General features: G+C 38.8%; 1 protein-coding gene across 4 annotated transcripts in view; it reads left to right on the forward strand.

Moving 5' to 3' along the window:
• The window catches only part of clip2 (CAP-GLY domain containing linker protein 2), a 40,986-nt gene that overhangs the window by 13,523 nt on the left and 2,775 nt on the right, over window positions 1–24,688 (forward strand). The window contains exons 4-17 of one of the 4 annotated variants that reach the window (XM_019279610.2): window positions 2,557–2,681; window positions 3,652–3,865; window positions 6,555–6,752; window positions 6,845–6,948; window positions 8,493–8,553; window positions 10,461–10,565; window positions 15,091–15,474; window positions 15,766–16,341; window positions 16,429–16,486; window positions 17,243–17,326; window positions 19,518–19,674; window positions 22,810–22,969; window positions 24,077–24,265; window positions 24,581–24,644. In XM_019279610.2, the coding sequence (XP_019135155.2) occupies window positions 2,557–2,681; window positions 3,652–3,865; window positions 6,555–6,752; window positions 6,845–6,948; window positions 8,493–8,553; window positions 10,461–10,565; window positions 15,091–15,474; window positions 15,766–16,341; window positions 16,429–16,486; window positions 17,243–17,326; window positions 19,518–19,674; window positions 22,810–22,969; window positions 24,077–24,265; window positions 24,581–24,644 (2,479 nt within the window). Of the gene's footprint in view, window positions 1–2,556; window positions 2,682–3,651; window positions 3,866–6,554; window positions 6,753–6,844; window positions 6,949–8,492; window positions 8,554–10,460; window positions 10,566–12,511; window positions 12,563–15,090; window positions 15,475–15,765; window positions 16,342–16,428; window positions 16,487–17,242; window positions 17,327–19,517; window positions 19,675–22,809; window positions 22,970–24,076; window positions 24,266–24,580; window positions 24,645–24,688 lie in introns of all 4 variants that reach the window. The other 3 variants (XM_019279594.2, XM_019279601.2, XM_019279606.2) reach the window with 3 other exon arrangements.

A 24,688-nucleotide genomic window follows, 5' to 3' on the forward strand; every position in this document is an offset into this window, starting at 1 on the left:
ACTGTAATTGGATGGATTGTAGGTAGGGACGTCGGAAAAATTCTGGTTTTTATTTGGAGTCAGGTAAACAGTTTATGTAGAGAGCAAAAGAGGTGGAACACAATGGTCAAAATGCAATCCTTAAACCCATTGGCTATCGTCTATATTAGCTTTTTTTTAAATGTATGCATTCATGTGCAGATATCAGTTTATAGAATTTTGATGTATACTTGTGTATTAAGTTGCTAATCTTTCTGCAGAGGAAGTCTTGACCTGGATATGTGTTATCCATTTTCCAGATATCTCAGATAAACTGGAAGCCTCAAAACATTACTGTAGCTGTTGCCCCCAGAGGCTAAATCGTCGCCAGTCACCGGCTCAGAGATTGTCACGATGCTAACATGATGATGCTAAGCAGTTCACCACACCTTAGTTTAGTGTGCATGAATGTGAGAACCAAATGTCATGGCAGTCCATCCAAAAGTTTTTGAGTCATTTCACTCAGAACCTACAAAGAGAAGCCAAGAGATCACAAAAGTCACTAGGATATATCGCCTGGAGACAATGAATGTTGCACAAAATTTCATGGCAATTCATTCAATAAATATTTCCATTTGGACCACTTTGACGGACCAACATAGCCAAAACTAGCATGGCTACAAACACTCTCTTGGTTCTAATGCATAGTGAAGAAATTCACCAAGGTCTTATCATTTTATATTCAGTGCTTCAGTTGTGGAATTATCTTGACCACCTTTTGAGTACAGCTTTTAGATGAGATTGGCAATAACAGGAGCCAAGATAGGGCCTGTGCTGACTGGCTGTCTTAGCACTGCTGGCGCTTTGACACTGAGTCACTGAGACATCACACAGCCCGGCTGACAGCAGACCATCTCAGTTTAATGTCTTGTGACACTGCAGCCACGTTTTCGACTTTGGCCTTAGGGGGAGGAGTGGAATATTAATTTGACAATAGAAAGCTGAAGAGAGACTCTTACCACACCCTTTTCTTTTGGTTTGTCCATGTCTCAGTTACATCAGCTACGTATTTATATAGCACTTACACCTATAGGTTACACTCCAGAAAACGTATTTCTCTTTTATTTGGAAGGTCATAATACTTGAGTGAAATGTTGCTAAAACACAGCTTTTCCCCATTGTGCATATTAACTTGAGAACTGCCTGGGAGTGTAGAGAAAACCCTAATCGTTAAAGGTAGAGATGCTGGTGAAAAGTGGGTCCATTGATATTACTGGATTTTAGACTATTGTTTGGTTGATACAAGACATTTTCAAGACATCATCTTCCGCTCTGGGATTAATTAACAATGAAAATAATTGTTTGTCACAGCCCTAAATAAGCCCAGCATAGTTGTTTGGTTGATTTGTAATGAATGAAGGAAGGACACTTTGTTCTTTGGAGGAAAATGTCACAAACAAATGATCAGAGAAGTCAAATGTAATTAAAGTGCTCAGTCCGTGGGTTTGGTATTTCAGTCTTGTTGTTATAGCTGTTTTTTCCATTTAAGGAAGTCGTGACCAGCTTCATGTTTGTATATGTTGATGAGTTTTTGAAATGTCTCATACATATGGTCACCATGTGTGAAAGACACTGAGCAGCTGTACTAGTCAGTTTCACATTTCGGCTGACCCAAGTGGCACAGTGTGTGTTTTGGACCGTCTTCCAAACAGGAAACCATAATTCCTGATTGGGAAGCAAGACGTGACTATGTGGCACCCTAAATATGTCACCAAGGACAGATGTTTTTCCCTTTGAATTGGATTTCACATTTTCTTGATGCAACCTTGTCGAAATACTATTCTGAAGCTTTGATTCAGACAATAATGACACACACAGTTATAGATAACTTTATTGTCTTAAAAACATGTTTATCCCTTTATTTGTCAGCTGCTTGCACAGTGCTGTAGTGAAACATAAGTTGCATTCGGTAAACAGTCTGTACACCTTCGTAAATGAATATAGGAGAGAAAACTGGAAATAATTTGTAATAACTTCAAAACTGGGATGAAACCAAATCAAAGGGCAGTAACTTCACTCTGTGTTGGTCATCTGTGACTGGGCCATGATGAAGAAAGTAGCTAGCACAGCCCGTCTGACATTTCAGCCTTTAACTGAAGTGAATCTTATGTCTTTAAATCACATATTTAAATGTAAATTGGAAATTAAATAACCTATGACTGACATACGTTTAAAAAATACAAGAACCTCTAAAGCTCTCTAATAAGCTTCAGAGGTGCTGGTATACAGTATATCTTGCTACTATTGACTATTTTTTGGCTGGTAGCAGTAACTGTTGAACAGTGCCAGGCTAACCCCTGTCCGAAATATATAATACTTTATTTATTTTTATATACTTTTTTGGATAGAGTTACACGATATTTCTCTGTAAAATATAGGACTACAGTCATACTGAACAGAACATACTTCCCAAAATGCCAGCTAAACAATCAGTTTGATGGTGGTATATTGAGGTCTATGAAGACAGCTAATAATGTTATTAATACTATTAGTCTTCCACACCTCTTACTGAAATGTACTTTTTTCTGTGTGTTACAGGTCGGAGGCTCTAAGATGGGAGTCATACGCTACATGGGAGAGACAGACTTCGCCAAGGGTGAATGGTGTGGGGTCGAGCTGGATGAGCCTCTGGGGAAGAATGATGGTGCAGTAGCTGGTACAAGGTACACACACACACACACACACACACACACATACATACACACACAAACACACACATTACACATGCTTCAAACTCTCCAAATTTCTTTGCTTTTTCCCCTAAAAGGAAGGGGATGCCTGTGTATCCATCTGTTTGTTCTTATTTCTATCCTCTGTTTGTGACCCACTAACCCAGAGCTGGTCTGCACCACTGAATGGGTGTGTTTTTATGCTTCATATTTATCACATTTATCATATATGATTTCTCACCTCCCAAAATCCACAAACATCTGCTTTAGCACAACACACATTCTTTTCCCTCAATATATCAGATTTTTTTGAGCAGGAAGTCCAATCAGTGGCTCCATGAATGATTTGTGCTTCTGTAACTAACTCTTATTTTCATTCATTAATTAATTCTTAATGATTAATTGTGAAAAATGCCCGTCACAATCTCCCACATATGAAAATGACATATTCCAGTGACGTTTTGATGGTCAGTATACAATGCAAAGATCATATATGACAAAGAAAAGCTGTAAATCCTTAATAAATCATCAAAATATTGGCCAATTCATTTTCTGTTAAAAGACTAATTAGTTAATCGACTAAGCATTAACAGGATCTTTTACTATTTATTATCCTATGAACTGGTTTAGTGCTCTGTAATGTTGCAGCCCACTCCAGCCATCTTGCACTTGTCATGCTGGGTCTTGTTTTACAGTTTATAGTTGGTTTTATTGATTAGAAATTTAATTGGTGATGCAACAAAAGCCGTAAGGTAAATTTGTGCCTGGTTTGAAGCTGAAATATTTGCAGATGGGAAAAGAAGATCATTATTTCCTGCAAAATGCCTTCAGCATTTTTTCCTTCTATGCTTAGTCATGTACCTAATAAACCTAAACACAAAGGGACTCTATAATCTATAATCTTCATATAACATAATTATAAAAATGTTCCCCTCCCTCTTTCTCTCTCCTTCTCTTCCTGCAGATACTTTCAGTGTCTTCCCAAATTTGGCCTGTTTGCTCCGATCCATAAGGTGATCCGCATCGGCTTCCCCTCCACCAGCCCGGCCAAGGCTAAGAAGAGCAAGCGGGTGGCCATGGGGGTTTCTTCTCTGGCCCACAGCCCCAGCAGCTCCTCCATCAGTTCAGTCAGCTCGGTGGCCTCCTCCGTGGGTGGACGACCGAGCCGAGCTGGACTGGTAAGATGTCAGCAGTATGCTTTATGTACATACTGAGAGCAGCGGGGCCGTTCAAACAGAGATGTAATGTGCTGTTTAACGTTTGGGAAATAACATTACTTGATTTCTTGCAAAGAGTTAGATGAGAAGATCGATAAATCTGTCTGAATGAGCATGTTATCAATCTTCTTGTCTAACTCTCTGCAAGAAACTGAAGAACCATATTACCCAAAGTTATTCCTTTAAAGTAAGTGAGTAAGTAGTAACTTTATTTCTGTAGGGCCTTTCAAAACCAGAGTTACAACGTGCCTCACTAGTGCATATAAAAATTAATATCATAAAATACAACAAGAATTTCAGGGAAACATGAAAATAAAACAAAATATAAAAGTGGCTTGAATGGCAAACATGGGGCCTGATAACAGAAATAAAGTCCTTCTATCCTTGAAGACATAGTGCCAGCCAAAGGTTCGGATACACATATTCTACATTGTAGATTAACATCAAAACTATGAAATAACACATATGAAATTATGTGGTAAACAAACAAATCTAAACAAATTACAATATGTTTTATATTCATATATAAATGGCATGTTACTGAAGAATGCTATGGTAGCCATGATGATTAAGGGTGCCTTGAATTTTGAATAAATCACCAACTATGGTGACTAGCAAAAGAAACCATCACCATAACACCTCCATGCCTCAGGGTGGGAACCACACATGCAGATACCATCCTTTCACTTTCTCTGTGTCTCACAAAGACACAGCGTGTTAGAAACAAAAATCTGAAGTTTGGACTCGTCAGACCAAAATACAGATTTCCACTCTAAAGTTCATTGTTTGTGTTTCTTGGCCCAAGCAATTCTTATCTTTTTGGGCACAACTCATTCAGGATAAAGCTGACTGATTATGAATATCAAAAGTCTGCAAAGCTATCATCAAAGCAAAAAATGTCAACTTTGAAGAATCCAAAATATAAAACATATTCTGCTTTGTTTGCACTATTTTTGTTTACTGCATAATTCCATTTGTATTATTTCATAGTTTTGATGTCTAGTATTAACTGACACTGTAGAAAGTTAGAAAAACATTGAATGAAAAGGTGGTCCAAACTTTTGACTGGTACTGTGTATTTGTTTGTTTAATTTTTATAGAACAATATTTTAATATGCCTTTCAATTTTTTTTTACAATTTCCAATTTTTCTATTGAATAAAAAAGTAAATAAATAAATAACCCTTTTAAATTCTACATATTTAAATTCCAATGAAGCTTATTAAACCGCTAATTATTGTTATTACTATCTTCTTTATCATTTCTAATTGATCTATTACAGTTTCTGATGACAGTACATGTGAAAAAGTGTGAGTTTTTGACTTCATGTGGTGAAACACTGTGTGCAGCTTCAAACAGCAGGATGATGAATGGCTTCATTGTACTGAAATACTCCCTTATCTGCTGAGCAGTTAATAATTTGCATTTTGTGGCTCTGATTCACTGACTTTGCATTTTGTCCCTCTGTGACAAATCTGCAGACCTGCAGCCGAAAGAAGACTCAAGTAGCTCGTTCCCAACACGCTGTGTCTTTAAGACTAACATCCTCAGGAATGGTTGGCAACAAATGAATGGGACATCGGGGTATCTCGCATTGATTTTAGCTTCTGGCCAGATCTCGGATGGAGGACACTCCCTTTTTACTTTCCTTAATTGTTGGCAACAGTGTCAGCAGAGAGCAGCCAGTCTGAATTATCATGCTGATCACGCCGCACAAAATATTCAGACTTATTGTCGTTTGGAAATAAAGGCAGTGAAATGCTACAGTTCAGGGTTATTTGTGAAATGTTTACATTATCAGTATGCACAGTATATTATGATTAAGAACTATTATAACCAGCATGTCCTTGCTGAAGAGAATTATTGTATTATAAAATAAAAACTACTAAATTAACTGATTGTACAGGTCAGGCAGGAAACCTGTCAAAGACTACACTCTAGTGGTTAAAAAAAGTGCTGCATCTTTTAGGCCAACAACATTTATATTTAATTTTAACATCCAGTAATTTAACTATAGTTATACTACAATTATACACAATATAGTTTAGCCTCATGTAGCCAAAGTTTACAATGTTATTGTCAAAGTAATCTTAAAAATCAGTGTTTAGTCTTTGTCTTCTCAGACAGAAGGCTGGATATTTTTTATATCTTGTACAAAGAAATAACTGTTCATTTCAATTTAATAATCTTTGCTTTATCTTAGAGGATGATAACCTTTTCCTTTTTGTGATCACGCTCTGTTTACATGAAAGCAATCGTGGAGTCAGGCTCACAGAAGTTATTCCACAAGCATGTTTTTCATCATGAAACCGTTTTCTCATGGTTAAATATTACTAGATATCAGAAGAAAGGCGGTCATGACAAGATCAGAAAAAAGCTTTTTTCTGATCATAATATGATGTCAGGGAAAATAAAGGTTGATGTCAAAGGCATACATAGTTTCATCTTGTGATCTGAGGGGAATGTGTGAAGATTAACTTTCTCCTAACGCTTTGATTTCCCCCCCGCTTCTCTCCACGATCTCTCACCCTTTGATAACCTTTTCTCCAACCTCTCTCTATCCGCTTGCTCTTTTATTTCTCCCCCTCACACCTTTTACATTCCCACCCTTTCCTCGACCCTAATATTTGATGGTCTTTTTCCCTTTTCAGCTGACGGAGACATCATCACGCTATGCCCGTAAGATCTCAGGCACCACAGCTCTCCAGGAAGCCCTGAAGGAGAAGCAGCAGCACATCGAGCAGCTGCTGGCCGAGAGGGACCTGGAACGGGCCGATATGGCCAAGGCCACCAGCCACATCTGTGAGGTGGAGAAGGAGCTGAACGTTATGAAGGCGCAGCACGTGCAGGTATGAAACAGAGTTAAATCATTTGTGACAATAAATCTGTTCTTATTGTTTGTTTTTACGCTTCATAAAAACCTTCCTCTTACTATCCACAGTATGTAACAGAGAACGAGAGCACACTCCAGCAAGTCAAAGGCATGTTGGCAACCACAGAGAAAGATAAACTGGAACTGGCCAATCAGCTCGAAGAAGAGAAAAGGTAGGTTTCCACTCTCTCATCTGACGGTGCTGGTTTTAAATTGAAATGAGAATCACTGTTCAGTGTTTTAATTGGAAGTACCTGCAAATATATCCACAAATCATTATACATTCAATTCTATGTTTTAGCTTTTTCAAGACAAAATTGTTCATCTTCAGACTGTGGCTTCAAGTGGAAATAGACAGTTTATCAGTATGAAGTAAATGTTAATTGAGGGAGGCGCAGAGAGAGACAGGAAACCACTCAACAAACTGGTTAAGAGGTCCAGCTCTGTTCTGGACGGCTCCCTAGACTACATAGAGGAAGTGGGAGGATGTTAGCAAGGCTGACATCCATCATGAACAACTCCTCTCACCTCCTGCAGAGACCGTGGTGGCCTTAAACAGCTCTGACTTCACTTCTTAACAACCTTTATCTCCTAACTCTCTTATCTCACAGTGTAACAGCTATAGAATAATGACACCATCAGTGTTTTCACTATGCAACGAAGGCTTGATCAGGCTAAATGAATGAACAAACTCTTTCCCTGCTAATGATAATGTAACTGCCCTCTCCACCCGCATGCTGTAGTTACTTACTTGTCTGTGCGAAGCAATAGCGCTATCAAACTATGTTATTAGAGAGAGCATTTGCATGTTCCCTAGTTAAATATAAAACTGTAATAATTCCAGTTGAACTCTTCAGCGAACAAGCCTTCTTCTTCTCTTTCTTCTTCTGCAAAGTGGTAATGATCATTTCTTCATGACGGGCTCGGCTCACCTCTGTCTTGGTCTTGGTTTCAACCCCTTGAGAAGTCCTGGTCTTTTCTCGGCCTCAGTGCACTCTGGTCTCAGTTTAGTTGGTCTGGACTAACTCTGCGTTGAGGAAAACGCAAATGAAAACTTGTCTGTTTCCACTATTACACAGAAAGTAAAGACCTCTAAGCCGCACTTATTAACACATATCTTGTTGATTTAATCAGTACATAAACATAAATATAGATATGACAGTTCACAGTCACAGTCTGGTTGCCAGTTTTGGTGCTCAATGACCAAATTTGGCAACCCGTGCTATAGCCAGAGACATTGCGCACAAGCACTGGGCAGATGGGTAAACAGATTGTTTGTCAAGAAATAGTTTCGGCACATATTTCTGACTAAACTCAGAAATTGTGTTTTTTTAGATTTCTGCCTGTCTGTGGTTTAAACAAATTACACAGATTGTGTAAATGAGCCCATTTTAGACTTGTTGGTGTGTTTACTTTGTTCAGTTTGGACAGAACCAAAAATAACTTCATGGCTCCAGATACACACCTAACACAGAGATATTAAATTCTATATATATTTGTTATTTCTACTGTACAAAAATGGACAGATCAGTATGTAACCATGTTTGCACATGGAGCAGGTAAAGAGATCATGGTCCCATGGTGCTGTATAAGTAGTTAAGCTTTAGTTCACTAAATTGTACCTGATCATTTGTAGTGAGTTAAACGCTGCACAGTTGCAAGTCCGTGATCCTTTGACGTTTTCATCCTCTGTGCCACATCTCACAATGTTTTACAGGAAAGTGGAGGACCTCCAGTTCAGGGTAGAAGAGGAATCCATCACCAAAGGAGACCTGGAGGTATTTATCAGCATTATGAATACCTACAAACTGTATCAATAATGGGATGTATGTGCTTCTACATATCAGTATCGTTATTGTTCTGCACCCCTGAGAAGGTAGAATGATGATGCGTAAGGGGTTTATACCATAGACTGTGTATAAAGATTGCTTCCATCTTGGCAGCCAGCCACCAGGAGGTGATTTTATTGTTTTGGCTTCACAATGAAACAGAGCTGTCATGTCATCCATGTTTATATACAGTCTATGGTCTATACAGATGATAATGAAGATGAGCGTGTGCATCTCAATGTGCCCTGTAGACCACATACAAACATATTTTAAAGCAGGTTTAAAAGAGAGGAGTTCAAATGAGGAGCTCAGTGAAGCCTCAGCACAGACGATGATTTGGACTTGAACCCATTTCAGCAGTTGATTGACAGCTACACCAGTCATTATACCGCATGCTTACCTCAGCAATACAGATATTTCATGAAAAGAGAGCTTTCAGCCGCACAGCGTATTTAGGAGCAAAAGTCATGCAAAATCCGAGGATTTAAAATGAAGTGGATAAATGGCTTACTACAATGCAGGTATGGCTTGTACCTCATTTTTAAGCTATGCAGAAAAGTCTGAAATCCATTAGATAAGGTACTGTCCTCTCTCCTGTGTGTCCCTTGAGAAGGAACCTGAATAAAAAGTAAATTCTTTCACTTTTGGAAATGGTCCCAGCTGTGCCTGCATAGAACCTTCAAGTGGATACACCAAGAAATGCAATTTGTGATTGTGCTGTCTGTCGTATGGTGACAAAAGACTCAAGACTAGCACTTGAAAATACAGACTTCTTTTAATACAACAGCTGCCTTCTTTATAATCTAGCATAATGTTCCTATACTGCATGGAAGACATCTTTACCCAAAGAAGTGGATAAAATGGATAAACGGACAAGGCTGGTGATATTTTCTCTTTGTAAACAAATCACATGAAAAGACCCAAACCATTAATGCAGCTAAACTCCTTTAAATGGTCACAAATATATACTTTAAATTCTACAAAAGGCTAAATAGATTCTTGTTAATCGAATGCATCGTTAGTTTTGGTCTTTAAATGGAGTTTGTTCACTAAAAGAAAACAATATCACCACTTACACTAATCATAACCATTCCTGGTAGAACCATTAGTTGATTAATTGGTTAGTTTTCAACCATTAAATGAGTTCCCAACTATTCTGATCATCAATTGATTAAAAAAAGAAAAACATCCAAATTTTCTGATTTCATATTTTCTAATGTGAATATTTTCTGGGGTTTATTAGTCCTCTGTGACAGTGAACTGATTATTAAAAACAAAACAAGACATTTTAGGACGTCACCATGAGTTTGTGAAGCAGTGATCTTATGATCGGCATTAATCGATAATGAAAATAACGGTTCTGTGGATGTGCGGGGTGATAACTCACATAACTGATTAACTTACTGAGAAAATTTTGCTTAGCTAATAATGTTGAGGACAAATGTTAAAATTCAGTAAAATGTAAAGTTTGGGAATGTTCATCATTAAACTGGTTGGTTAATTTGACCATAATACCTTGTATAAGAGTGCACACTCATCAATAGGGCTTTCAAAGGCTCTGACTAGCTGAACAGTACAGACTGAAATGCTTATACATGTTACAGAGTTGTCCTGAAGTTGAACTCTTCTCATCAAGTCTCCTCATGAACTCATTTCAGAGTCTACACTGTTTGAGTGCTGCCTTCTATAAAGCTTCCCTCTCATCATATGTTGACTGATGTTCTGATCTTTATCATTCCTCTCGAATCTATATGGGTCTCTTTCCCTTTGAGTCTTTCCTTCTCCTTCTTCTTCTTCTTCTTCTTTTCTGCCACTCTTTTGTTGCTCTCTGTCTCTCTCTTTGTGTCTTTCTGTAGACTCAGACGAAATTGGAACATGCCCATATTCGACAGCTTGAGCAGAGTCTGCTCCTCGAAAAGTCGAGAGCAGAGATGCTTCAGAAAGAATTAGAGAAGAGGAGGGTAAAAAAAAAAAATGCTTCAGAAAGAATTAGAGAAGAGGAGGGTAAAAAAAAAAAAACGACAAAAAAAATAAACAAAGCACAAGTCCCCCTGCCTGTAGCCACTGTCCTGTGTGGTTCTGTTTGCTTCTTTGTTGATAGTGGCATAACTCACAAGATTTAGAACAATTTAGCCTGCATAGCCTCACCTCCTTTTATAGCCAATAACTGCAAATTCTGTGGTTTGAATCGATAGGGCGGGTTATTTGAAGGTGGGTTGTATGATCCATAGTCAGTGTAGTACCTACAAACCTAAAAAATAATGGCTACATTGGTCCATCCAAATCTACCAGATTTCGTTTTCTTGCATAACATGGAAGTTGCCGTTCTCTGCTTCAATCCACAGCAACTAACGTTAATTTGTATCTGAACTAACACGTTAAAACACAGACGTCACACAGTAACACAATCAAACTAAGCGATCTTGGCAGCAGTGGACCAGCAGGTCCCATGTTCTGGGAAGTAAAATGACTGTTTTTTGTCAATATAGTTTGTTGGCAGAACACAGATCAATATAAACTCTTCAGTTTCCCGTCAGTAAGAGCTGTATAGTGCCAAGGTAAAGCCGTGGAAATATTTTATATCTGCATACACTTAGACTGATATTGATATTTTTGGATGGGCCTCCAAGCTGTTACTGTAGCTACTGACTATGGACCTCATATAACCTCACTTTAAATAACCCAAACTATCCCTTTAATGCCACAGTATCCATAGTATCAAGACATAGAGCAAACAATCCTGATACGACAGATACTATTCTATATATCTGTATATCAGTGCATAAATACTATTGGTGCTTGAAGTTAATTAAAGTCTGTTTTCTGGGAAGATTAAACAACTGTTGATTTTAAAATACTACAGTTTAAACAATGAGGCTGGTGTTTCTTAATTCATCCAATCCCATGAAAAGATCATCAATATGTCAGTTCACTCCTCATACTTCCAAATTTCCTATGAAGACATAGAGTTTTTTAAACCATTATAGTTATTAGTGCACAGTGGTGCATTTGTTGGGGACTATTTTCAGTCGCTGATTTATACACATTTAGGGTCAGTGATGTCTTGAACAGTTTTTTGGACAACAATAAGATATCAGGGTTTATTTACAGAGACAGAACTTGCTAGTGCAATCAATTCGTTGTTGGTTTTCATGGGATTTGTTGACAGTAAGAAAAATATAGTATATTGCCAGTCTTATCTTTTTTTAAATATATGTCTAACAGTGTCAGAAATAGTGTCAGTAGTTGCACCTGATATCCAACATACTATTGATTCCTTCATTCCCTCACAGTGAATCACAATATTAACGCTCCTCGCTGGTGACCCAGAGCTTCCCCCTGAGACATTCGCCTCTGACAGGAAACACAATGTCAGCTGCTTCAGCTTATCGTGTCTTCTGTTGCAGTAACTGGTGTATATTTTCTTTTCAAACGCGATTGTTCTTTTTTATTTAGAGGTTGGCTTTCGGATCAGTTGCCAGCTGCACTTTGAGATGTCAGGACATGATATCTGAAATAACCTCCTCCTCCTATTTTAGCTCTGTACAGCGAAAGCAGATGAATCTTTCCAAGCTCTGTGCTAGTTTGCACAGTAAAACAATTAGTAACACATGAGAAATTGTTAACTTCTTAATGGGATTCATCACTGATTCTTAAAATTAATGTTTCAAGACAAGGTGTTGTGGTAATGTCCATTTACCATCAGTTGTGGAGTGAAGTAAAGGATGTCCTTTATGCCACTTTGACATGCAGTGCCGCACATCAGAGAGAAAGCCTGCTTAATAATAGACCACAGCATCACAAATCAAACAACATGTGTACTTTCAATTTCCAAACCATCAAAAGATAACAACACACTTTCACACTCTGGATTCCTATATGCAGTAAGGTCTGCTTCTGCCAACAGGGAAGATGCACTCATGATGCAGTATCCTTGAGGTTGGGTAAGAGAACTAAGGTGAAAAAAAAGATTTGATCTTGTTTTGGCTTTGATCCGCTGCTGAGATATCTCAATTCTTGACTTCAAATCGACTTCAGATGCTCTCAGGGACATTAACCTTGCATAGACTCTTTTTTTTTTTTACTCTTTTATTCCTGTGTGATGTGCTGTAATCTGAACGCTATTCAGGCAACGTCTTTGATATGAATCAACTAGTAACTCTGAGGTCTGGTGGATTGTTTTCCCAGATGGTTGAAATTAACATCTGTGCACTGTGCAGCGGATCCTCCTTCTTAATCTTCTTTTTGTTTTAATTGGATACAAGTGTGAAGAGGATGTTTGCAGTAGTGTGTGTGTGTGTGTGCGTGCGTGTGTGTGCAGTGTCACTGTGTGGAGGTTTGCTGTTTGCTTTATTATATTTGCTTGGCTGCTTCTAGACGATCAGAGAATGGCTGTGCTCTCCTCTCATCTTCCACTTCTTTGCACATACAGTGAGCTGCACAAATATTTGGAAAGTGACACATTGATCCTTTGGCTCCTTTTTAGTCTTTTTTACTTTGGATCGAAATGATACAATGATTAACATTTAAGTGTGCACTGTCGGCTTTCAAAAGTTGACAGCAGTGTCATAATAAAATGCTTTATTTTAACTTTTTGATCCTCTGTGAAATGTGAATCCTTTGTAGTGCCAGAACTTTGGTGGTACTCCTCCAAAATAATAAGCACTTTAAGTTTTGGGCTGCTAGAAAAGCTGGACTGGAATACAACAGCAAGATTTGTCAGGACTAATTCAGACGATTTTCAGCACATTTTAGGTCATTGTTTTCAACTCCTGATTACCATCATTTCCAGCAGAAACAGGCAGCTTGTTTTAGAGGAAAACCCCACTGGACACTCCCTTCCCAGCACTCAAACAACTGACAAAGTCAGAAAGTAGCTAGTGGAACAATGTGGAAGGTTCAGCAGCTAAAAAAAAAGATATCTACTTTAGGAGTTGGTGGAGACCAAAAAAAGAGCTAAAAGGAAACTGGATATTGGACTTAACCTATATCAGGTGTCTAGAAATATGATGCTGTTATAGTTCATATAAAGCTAAAGTTGTATCAACAGACCTTTTTTTTCTCAGCAGTCATTTGGACATGAAATAGTATGGTGAACACAGATGTTACCAATGATACTAATGGTACTAACCTTGATTAGTATCATTGGTAACACCTGACTGCTGTGAAAAAGTGATAAAATCAACAATTAGAGTTGATTACACTTGTAAGATATTTTGTTTTTAGCTTGTGGGTGAGTGGCCAAAGAAAATTTTAAAGGGATAGGGTCAGGAGGGGTTTTATGAGCTACATATACCCAAAGTCAGTGTGTTATCAACAGTAGATGGTGGTCAGTGTGGGCAGGAGGACCAGCATGGAAGTAGAGCTATGCACTGTTGTGGAAAAAAATATATATATATATAAAAAGAAAACCTTGATCTTTGGCACTAGAACTTCCATATTCCTACAAATAAGCCCAACTGTGCCTTGTACCTTTTAACTATGTTTGATTTGAGCAAGTTTTGGACCCAAACATCTGATCAGCGGTGTAATACATTACGCAGCGCAATTGGAAGTTCAACAGTCAGTACCAAAGGAAAAAAAAAGCTGTTGACTGGTAAAGTGGTGAAAATATTCTTAATATAACGTACACAGGTATTGATTGTTTTTAGGTGGGCTAAAATATGTTTTTCTGCTGACCCTGTCCACAGCAGTGCATAGCTCTACTTCTTTGCCATGGTCACTGTCCACTCCACTCCATCTATGGTCTATAACACACTGACTGTGGATAATTACCTCATACATCCTCACTACAAAATACCTAAACTAACCCCAAAGTGTTTTGACATTTTATTTGCACATCTTGCTTTGATATATAATACAGGTTTAGATCTTTGCCATTTGCCGTATATTAATGGAACACGGCGGATGAAGTGTCACAAAAATAAGAGCGTAAACAATCCTGAGCTCCTGCGGGTGTAGCCACAGTCACATTCATGTTGCAAGAGTGAAAAATCCTCTTAGTCAGTCTGTGCTTTATACAGCTGTCAGCTCCAATACTCTCTGCAGGACAGTAAGTTTTTTTTTTGTATCTGTCACACCAAAAAGCAGTCCCAGCCCAAACAATCTGTTGTGTTGTGAAAATGGACGTTATTCAGTTTTTGTATCATATTATATCTAAGGACTACAGCAGGGAGCCAAAATTTTACACAATTTGTCACCGTCCACACACATGATGTAGTTTATTTGTACTGTATATTCACTGGAATGCACTTGATCATCTCCAGTCCTTGCAAGGACCTTCTGGGGTTTCTTCCTTTTTTTTCCTGAGGCCTGATTTCTGCTCACTTTTGTCACCTTTTCTTTGGAATGACATCATTCTGTTGCAGGTTCTCCCTACCTGTCACAGTAATAGGGTCATTCTTTTGAAAGGCTGACACCTTTCTGCTATGGTAATCAACAGCAAATTCAACAGCAGTGACGGATGTTGTTTCTCTTCCTCGTCAGCAAACCACAGTTGAAGAGCAGAGTCGTATCATGCAGCTGGAGAAGGAACTCAGCAGCCGGAGAGTCGAGATCGAGAACCTCCAGGCTCAACTCAGAGGATCTGAAACGAGCTCGCAGCAAGCCAGCGACAGCGAGGCTGCCCCGGGGACAGACACTCAGCCAGAGACCCTCCTCCTGCGCGAGCAGCTTGTGTCGGCGGGCCGTGAGCACTTCAAGGAGAGCAGTGAGCTTAAAGAGAAGTACGAGACTGCATTAGCAGCGTGCCAGCAGGAGATAGACACGCTGAAGGCGGTGGTGGATAATAAGAACCAGGAGATCAGTGAGATGAAGCAGAAAGTCCAACAGGCTGCCAAGGAAAACATGGAAATGATGGACACCTGGAAGGTATTCTTCTTAACTTAGTGCAAGTTCAAAGAACTTTGGCAACAGTAGCAGGGTCACTGCAGTGTAGTTCTGTGAATCACTAAGTCATGAACGCTGAATGGGTAAGAGGTTTAAAAGGCATAAAGTTTGGATTCATTTGATTCCCACAGAATGTTCCACATAGCAGAGTGGAAAAGCAAAAGTTTAGAAAACTAGAGTTTGGACCAAGGAAAACCAAACAAGAAGAACATGATTGAGATTTCAACCAAAACAACAGTACAACCTAATAATTCTTTTCACTTTCATCTGCAGGATAAATTCGACACTTTAGTGAGCAACCACCAGCGTTCTTTGGAAGAACTGAAGGCCAAATTGAGCAGTGATCAAGCTGTTCCAGCAGGCCAGGAGCAGGACGCCCAGGAGCTGAGAGCCACTCTGGAGGGCCTGAAGATGGAGCACCAGCTGGAGATGGAGAATCTCAAGGCCAAACATAAGATCGAAGCCGCAATCCTGACCAAGGAACGTGAAGACCTCTGCACTCGTCTTCAGGAGGCCAAAGACCAGCTGGCTGAAGGCAACCAGGCATGGAGGACCGAGGTGGAGGCCAAAAGCAGCAAGCAGGCCCTGGAGGAGGTCACGGATAAGCTACAGAAGGCGGAGCAGAGGCTGGCGGAGATGGAGAAGCTTAAAATGGAGCAGGACAAAAGCACAGGGGAGCTGAGAGAGAGACTGGAGCTGTCAGAGAAGAAGATGATGGACTATGAGGCCCTGCAGAAGGCACAGGCAGAGAGCCAAGAAGAGATCCAGAAACTGGAGGAGAAACTGAGGGTGACGGCCAACCAGCTCCAGGCCATCCAGGCAGACCGCTACACATCCCATGATGCAAATGTGAGTGGCTGAATCCACTACCTGATTTAATATGCTGTCATTGTTTGGATTGAAGTTGAACTCTCCTAACACTTGATCCTGTTTCAGGTGATTGAGGATAACGAAATTTCAGAAGAGAAGATGAAGCTTAAACAGAATATTGAAGGTATCAACATTCATTTATTTTCCATGTATTTATGTATACTGCTGCTGCTCTAATTTTCTCATGCGATTATATCTTCTGGTTCATGTTATTGCTTCCCAAAGTAAAACAACTTATTGCAATGATGTATTATGAGCATAAAAACAACATTTGGCTGTTTTTAAGGGGTTATGTGTCTGGCTTTTTGTTGGCCAAGCACAGTAACGTTTTTAGAAATACACTTTTAACATCCCAGTATTATATCTGTAAGCACAGGGCTACAGCCTGTTAGCTTAGTATATAGACTATAGCAGTAGCTCTGTTTAAAAAAACAAAACTGACCTACCGCTACTTCTAAACAGCTGTCTCTGAGCAGCTCATAACCAAAACAGCAAATTGTAATTTTTACTCTTTGATTTTGTACAAATTAAGGACCCAGTGTGTCAGATTTTATGGGCTTAATTTACAGAATATGGCAAAATTGGAATATAATATTCATAACTGTTTGTTTTCATTCGTGTATAATAAGAATCTGTATGTTTTTGTTACCTTTTTAATCAGACACAGGTCTTATTTCAGGGTCCCATATCCCACATTGTTGCCCTTTCTTTGACATTTTGGTATCCATAAGAACAAATACAAAGTTCAATGATTCATAAGATTTTACAATCTGTTGCTAAGTGACTTGCTACAGTAACTGTAATACATACATCCGGGCGCTTCTTTGTGGCTTTTTGATTTCTAAGCCAGACGCTTAACTGTTGCTTTGTTTTTCTTCAGAAACAATGGAGAAGTTGTTAAAAAGGGAAAAAGAGGTCTCGACTCTCACGTCCCAGGTTGAAGCCCTCAAATCTCAGATGGGAGGTAAATGTCATTTTCCAGAACATGTCCAGGAGCAGTCAGCGACCTTTTCCATACTCTCATGTCTTTTTCTTGAAGGCTTTTCATCTGTGGATATTTGAATCTCTGTAGAGTTCAGGCCTTCACACACACAATAACAGAGCTAATGAAAATATGTAGTTTTGTGTAGCCTGTAGGGGGCTTGTAAACACTCACATTTCCCTCACAAATATTGCTTTTGGCTAAAGCATTTCTCTCCCATGAGCCACTTTAGGTTTTGGTTTGGTGGAAATATGACATATTTCTGAATATATAAACTCGTTATCTGCCTCATATTTACATAATGACCTTCATTAGTGTCATTCTATCAGCGTTGCTCTCTTTGTACACCCCTGTTTGTGTCTGCAGGCTTCTCTTCGTTTTCCACTGCTTGTGTTGAGTTCACTGTACTGTAGATTGTGTTCATCTCCACTGTTACATTCTTTGATCATCGCTGCGAAATCTGTCGACCGGCTGTCTTTTTGAAAACTTTAAGTTCCATCACATCAAAAGGACCCCAAACACTTCATGTAGTTCAGATAATCAAAATGACACGCTTTGAAGAAAAGTCTGAATAATTTAAAGAGGAATAGAACAATATGGGGCACAAAGTGAAGAACAGTTTCACAACATGAAATCTGAATGTTCCGATAACTGTGGACCTCATCAGCATGGTTCAAGTTGGGGGCTCACTTCGTGACATACTTCCATTGCAAATGATGGGGGACGAAAGGCTTATAGGATATTTTTTAACATGAAGTCTCCTCTTTGTATTGCCCTTCATAGTGATCGTTTGCTGAACTGCAGTGGAGAAAGAGTAACACAAGTTTAGAGTATCATAACTCCTGCAGATAAACTTTGGGGTATTCTTTACATAAAGGAGTACTATGGCATGTCCGTTTTTATCATGATGACGTGACATTTGTTGGGGTACGGCATTATAATGCTTTTTTGTCACACATTTTACTTTATATCTTTTTTTTGGAAAAAACATTTTTGCTTAATTGTGCCGCCTTTTATGGCTAGTATGAACAGGAGGAATTATTACAGCAAACAAAACAAACGTGTGTTCATATGTATACTAAATTTATACTAGTTCTTTAAAGTCACAGAGACGTCCATTCTCACTTTATCTGTGGAGATTGGCTTCCAAAGTAGTCGTAATGTAACAAAATCCTGCTCGTGCTTACATAGATTTAAGGTGAGCACCACAGACTGTATAATAATTAGTGCTTTCTTAAAATCTGCTGGCAGAGGCCGACTCCACTGGATGAATAGAGGAATAAGCCAGATTGTGTTAAGAGTAAACACTTTATGGTCTCAGTCTCTAGTTTCAAGTCTTCTTTCAGATGGTGTCATTTCATCATTTTATGGTATTTTTTATTTAGAAAATCAAGTAAAATAGTAAAATAGATGATAGAGCAGGGTGTGCTGAGGGCTATAGTTTGCTATGTGTGTACCAAAGCAAAGTACTCAACTGAAGTGTCCAGTACGTACAGTGTTCTTTTTATTATCAGAGTAAAATCAATATCAATATCCGTTTTCTAATAAATAGTAACTATAGCATCTTTCATAAAAGAAAATGAAATAACTAGCTCTGTAAATTGTTCTTTTACTATTGTGATCAAAATCATTGTGCTGAAGTTGAATTCTGAGGCTGGTTTTCTAATAAATATAGCAACTTCTGATCAACTCATTTAAATTTCAGGCTTAAATGAACAACTTTTGATCAGATCCATGTAGGATAAAGGAGCACCACCTCCTCATACAAATATGGTCACCTCTGGCTCCAAAACAACAAGATGGCGACCACTGTAATGCCAAACTCATCAACTTCATGTGGAACTTTACCCCTTAAGCAGATGAATGAGAAACTAACACACTAACTAGCGCTGCAAGGTTTAGTCTTAACCTTTAAAATAATACAAATTGTTAACTTTTCCTCAGCTGTCATGGAAAAATAAGTAGTTCTGAATAAATAACACTTCAGCATTTCATTTACAGGCATAAAAACTGTTTATACACAAGTTCTTAATGCTTCATAAACACCTATAAGTGACCTTAAATATGCTTACAGCTACATTTATTTGGTGTTTTACACACATAACAACGTTATAAATTCTGCCAAACACACAGCAAAAAAAAACAAACTTGCTCCTTCTTTCTCGTCTCCCAGCACTAGAGGGCAAAGTCCGCTCAGGGGAAAAGAAAGTCGAGGCCATGGCCAAGGAGAAGGTGCGTTTGGAGACGGAGCTGGAGTCCATGACCAAGAAGTCCCATGATGCCTCTGGGCAGCTGGTCAACATCAGCCAGGAGCTGCTGAAAAAAGAGAGGTATGGAGATGAGGCTGTATCGATTTTACAATCTGCCTCAGCACTCAGTGGGAAAGAGGAGTGAAAAACTATATCTGCAGTCATGCAGACATGATGCACAAAAATACATCATATGATCAATTTGTTAATGGAAGCCACAGGCGATGTATTGATTTGACTGCACGCATTGTCAACTCGAACAGTTTTCTTTGAATATTACATCTAGAAATTGGTTATTAGCTATGCTAGAACTCATCTACAACAAGAGGTTTGTGTATATTATTAAATAACAGTCAACACGAGACACTTTTTTCTCGTGCTGTACTTTCGAGAGCTGTTCTCTGTATTGTTCAAGTACCATGCTGCATTTGAACTCCAAAGTCCAGCACAGCTGGTAACGAGAATACAGACTCATTACACTTTCATTTAAAACGTTGTTCCACGAGGGGAATATATTCTGCACATGTAAAAAAAACAAAAAAACAAACAAACAAAAAAACGCTAAAACGTACAGTAAAAGGGTAACACAAAGCAGTTAACTCTATAAACATAATCAGCAAGATAAGATGAGGAGAAGACATAGGCCTATAGTTTCACAGGCGCTTACCTCGTTATGAATATTCCACTTTCACTGTTCGTGTATGATTACTTATTAATAGCACCTGTAGGGGCGCCCCCCGTGGTTTAGCAGTGGAGGTGACGACCGTGGACCTCCAAGAAAAATATCATGAATACACTGCGGGGGTATAATGTAGGCCTTAATTATGTGATGAATTAAAAATGAAGGTGCTGTTTAATAAAAGTCAAGAAATAGGCTGATACTTCAGGTTACTTCAGGAGTACAGTGTTAGAAGAAGAAAGTTGTAGAATTTTAAACACTGAAAAGAATATATATGTTTTAGTACTTGTTGATTCCCACTGGCTCAGGAGGTAGAGCTGATCATTCACTATTGTCTTGTCCACCTATCACAACCCAAATTGCTCCTGATGGTCATTTCAGTTTAATATACAAACATGATCATTTGACAGAGGTCCCAGACCTTTTCGGCTATCTAATGTTTGTTTCCTTGAGCTGAAGGGAGCTGCTGATGATAATTCTCTTGGGATTTGTCTCTCTAAGTTTTCCTTTTTCCCTAGTTTTTGTCTTGTTGCTGATGTAGCTTAAATGGCAGGTTCAGGGATGACCCGTCATTTTAAGTTCGCCCCACCTTTGCAGTCTTGTTACTACCGGCTTTTGCAGACACAGCCAGCACATAACGCTGCCCCACTCGGACGTGAAACCAGGCGCCAAAGTCTCTGAGAGTCTCTTTTACTTGTGAGTTTAGAGAGCAGCCAGCAGAGGGAATCAACAAAGACCTGCCAAACATCCACCTCTCACAGACTGCATTAAGTTGTTTCTGGCACACTTTTCACAAACCTCCCCAGTCCATTTGTGTTGCTTAAGCTCGAGCTGCCAAATCTGGCTACATTGAATAAAACTCTGATAACTGAGGTCATTATTTAACCACCCAATTGTAAAGAAAGTTGTCACAGTCGTTGCAGACGTGCACGGCTTTATTAAACAGGCTCTTGCCCTGCTTCACACACATTCAGACAATTCATTTCATTCATACAGCATCTCTAGTACTGTAGGAACTACACAGATTGCTCTAATTGTATTACATTATTGGCTATCTTACATTATGCAGTTCATACATTATTGATGGTTATGATGTTAGTAACTGCTACAAGGCACTAAAAATAAGTGCCCCAGGCAATAGCAGAATATTTTTCTGTGCATCATCTCGGCAGCAATTATGTTGTATGCAATAAAAGTATATACCGTCCCCTGGAAAAAAAATCAGTGGGTGTCCCCTTGAGGAAATGTTATTGGATGTTAGTATCATTAGCTTCTTTAATGTTCCTGTTGCTTTTTCAGTCTGCAACATGCTTTTAGGGAAACAGACTAATACATTTCCTTAAGAAAGTCAGCTTTGAATGCTGTTTCTCATTTTTATCTTTGAAGATGACAATTCAAGAAAGGCAGTTACTAGAAAGTCCTGTGGTGGAAAAAAATAATGTTCTTTTTTTTAGAAACAAAAAGTCTAGAAAATTCATGTCATTGCATAAACAAACAAACTGGCTGTGGTGACTCAAGTTTGTTCATTTCGTGGTCAGGAGGGCAGCATGCCTGAGGCACCGTAGCAAACATCATCATTCAGGTGGAGAGCTTTGAAAATGAAAAGTCAAATAACTTTTTCACGTTCCTTGGAGGTGCGGTGTCTCTATTTACAAAATATGGCAATAGTGGAATTTAATATGCATGACCATGTTTTCATATTCAACTGAAATTGAATGAAAGAATTGTTATGTTTCTGATACCTTAGAATAAGCCTCTACAGAAACTGTGGGTCCTCTTCCACAGAGTCCACCATGTTCCTACAGTAGCCTGGAATGGACAAACCAAACTCTAATCTCAAATTTCTATGGTAGATTCTCCTTCTGACTTGGAGCAGGAAGGTGTGGAGGGGGTTGCAATCCCCAACTGCACTGATATCACTAGATCCTACACATTTAATAATAATTTTATTGTCCACTTGGGGGCAGTGTAAATGAGCTCTAAATGGATTGACATATTATCACTTATCTTATAACTTGACATGGGGAAACAGTTGGTTATTTACACATCCTACACCCCTTTCACTTTACACATAATAAATGAATATACCGCACCTTAAATAAGGGCAGGTGTTAAACTAGCTAACCTATTTTGGGTAACATGAGTAACAGTTTTGCTGCTGCTTCCAACACTTAGCATGGGTTAAATGCAGGGAATAAATTTTAATAAGTTCTTGTTATCCATCCACCAGCCAGTACAGAGATGAGGCTGCCTCCACAATCCCCTCTGGCCAGACTAGCTAGCATATTATTCACATAATGGGCTGGCAAAGGATAATGACCTTTGTGGAAGGTCTAAGCAGATATACGACTTGTATAATACTTGACAGAAAAATTGCACTGCTTCTCATTATCGTACTTGGGAGCAGTCAGGTTTAGAACAATTCACCGTTGTCCCGCAGGCCAGGAAAACAGTTGTGGAAAATTGGTGGTATTACCAAACACTCAAGGTTTATTTGTTTGTTATTTCTGTACTTTATCTTCTTGTTTTTATTCCAGGAGTCTAAATGAACTGAGGGTGTTACTCCTGGAGACACATCGCCATTCACGGGATATGGAGAAAGACCTGAACAGAGAAGTGCACAAAGCTGAGTGGAGGGTGAAGGAGCAGAAACTACAGGATGACATCAAGACCCTGCGTGAAAAACTGCTTCTACTGGTGAGAATGAAGGACTTTGTGATGATAAGCTACTGTTCTTCTGGGGTGAAAGGTTTGCACTGTCTCCCCCACACAGATCTATTATTAACTTACCAAGGGGATCAGTTGAGTAAAAAAAGAAAATACAAGTCTTATTGGACACCTTTGAGGTCGCAAGTTTTTAAACTCTGTTCAGTAGGAAATTGATACTATTCTTGTGGCTTTTTTACATGGTTAAAGGAATAGTTTGACATTTTGGTAAAATGCTTATGCTAAGCTAAGCTAATCACCTCCAGGCTCCATCAAGAAATCAATCAGACTCTTGGCAAGAAATCAAATAATTGAATTTCCCAAAATGTCAAACAATTCTTTTAACCTTCTCTAGGAATGATTTACCACCGCCAAGTTGCATTTGCCTAAAAAAGAGCCCTAATGTGCAATTCCATACTTCAGTTTCCATATAGTAAGCAGAGGTCTTTATTCAACCTCCAAACTTAACAAATCTCACACCTATAAGTTAAAATGCAGACTACTTGTTAAACATTGGTAATCTCCAAACATCAGCTAAGATAACCATGATGACAAGTCCCACCCCTTTCTGCTCTGTGCTCCAATTGCAGCCAAGCATGCCTCGTTAACTTCGGTCAACTTTCTCCTTTTTTGTACTCATAACTGTACCGACAACCAAATTTAGAAGTTGGTTAAAAGTTAAAAGTTACACAATCACATTTTAGGTTAGCAAATATTAGTAAAACACTTGCTAACTAACCTATGTCAATTGATAGTTAGCAAGTTATCTTGTATTACATTAAAATTGGCTAACTTAAGATATGACGATATAAATGTCTCTTGAATCTCTTCTTTTTAAAAAATTGGTTGTATTTTCAACATAGACAAGTATCATCTGTATAAGTACAGGAAAGGAGAAAATTGACTGAGGTTTGCTCAACTGTGATTGGAGCAGAAAGAGGCAGGCTTAGAAAGAGAGAAATAATTTGTGCCAACTGATCCCCAAGAGAAAATCTGTTTAAATATGAAAATGTGCTCTGTGAATAGTGTATTAATCACATATACGGTAGCATGATATGCATGATTTAATAGAAGGTCCTGGCCTTGTGTGCATTTTAGGGTCGGGAAAGGTCTTCACCTGACCACCGTCGGTACTCCATGTTGGACCCCTCGGCCCTGGACTCAGAAGTGAGCCGTCTTCGCCAACGGCTGCTCAGCACTGAAGAGGCTCTGAGGAATGCCTTGGAACACAACCAGCAAGTCGACCAGCTGGTCCAGGCTATGCGCAGGCATCCAGATAAAAGCCCGGTAAAACTGATTGGAGATCCAACTTGCAATGGAAAAAATAATATGAGAGGTTTAAATGTCAGTTTTAGAGGATTTGAATATTACAAAAGAAGTCATGTGTGTAGTAATCTGTGTTTTTGTGAAGAGAGAAATGTATTTTAATGTGTACTCTCTGTAGATTAGAGATTAGAGAGTTCTATGGCTAAACATGGCTGTTTCCCTGTACAGACATCAGAGTGGTATCAATTTTCTCATCAAACTCTTGGGAAGAAAGTGAATATATTTCTCAAAATGTCAAAAATGTATTTCACTTGTGTTTGTTACTATGTTTTCCAGGCACATGGTGCAAATTCAGCCAATGGAATTCATCATCAGGAGTCAGACAGTCCTCGAGATGTTGGTATTCTTTCATCCTATTTTAACCTATTATGGATTTGGTGATAT

This window comes from Larimichthys crocea, chromosome III (genome assembly GCF_000972845.2).
Source record: "Larimichthys crocea isolate SSNF chromosome III, L_crocea_2.0, whole genome shotgun sequence".
NCBI classification, from domain to species: Eukaryota; Metazoa; Chordata; class Actinopteri; family Sciaenidae; genus Larimichthys; species Larimichthys crocea.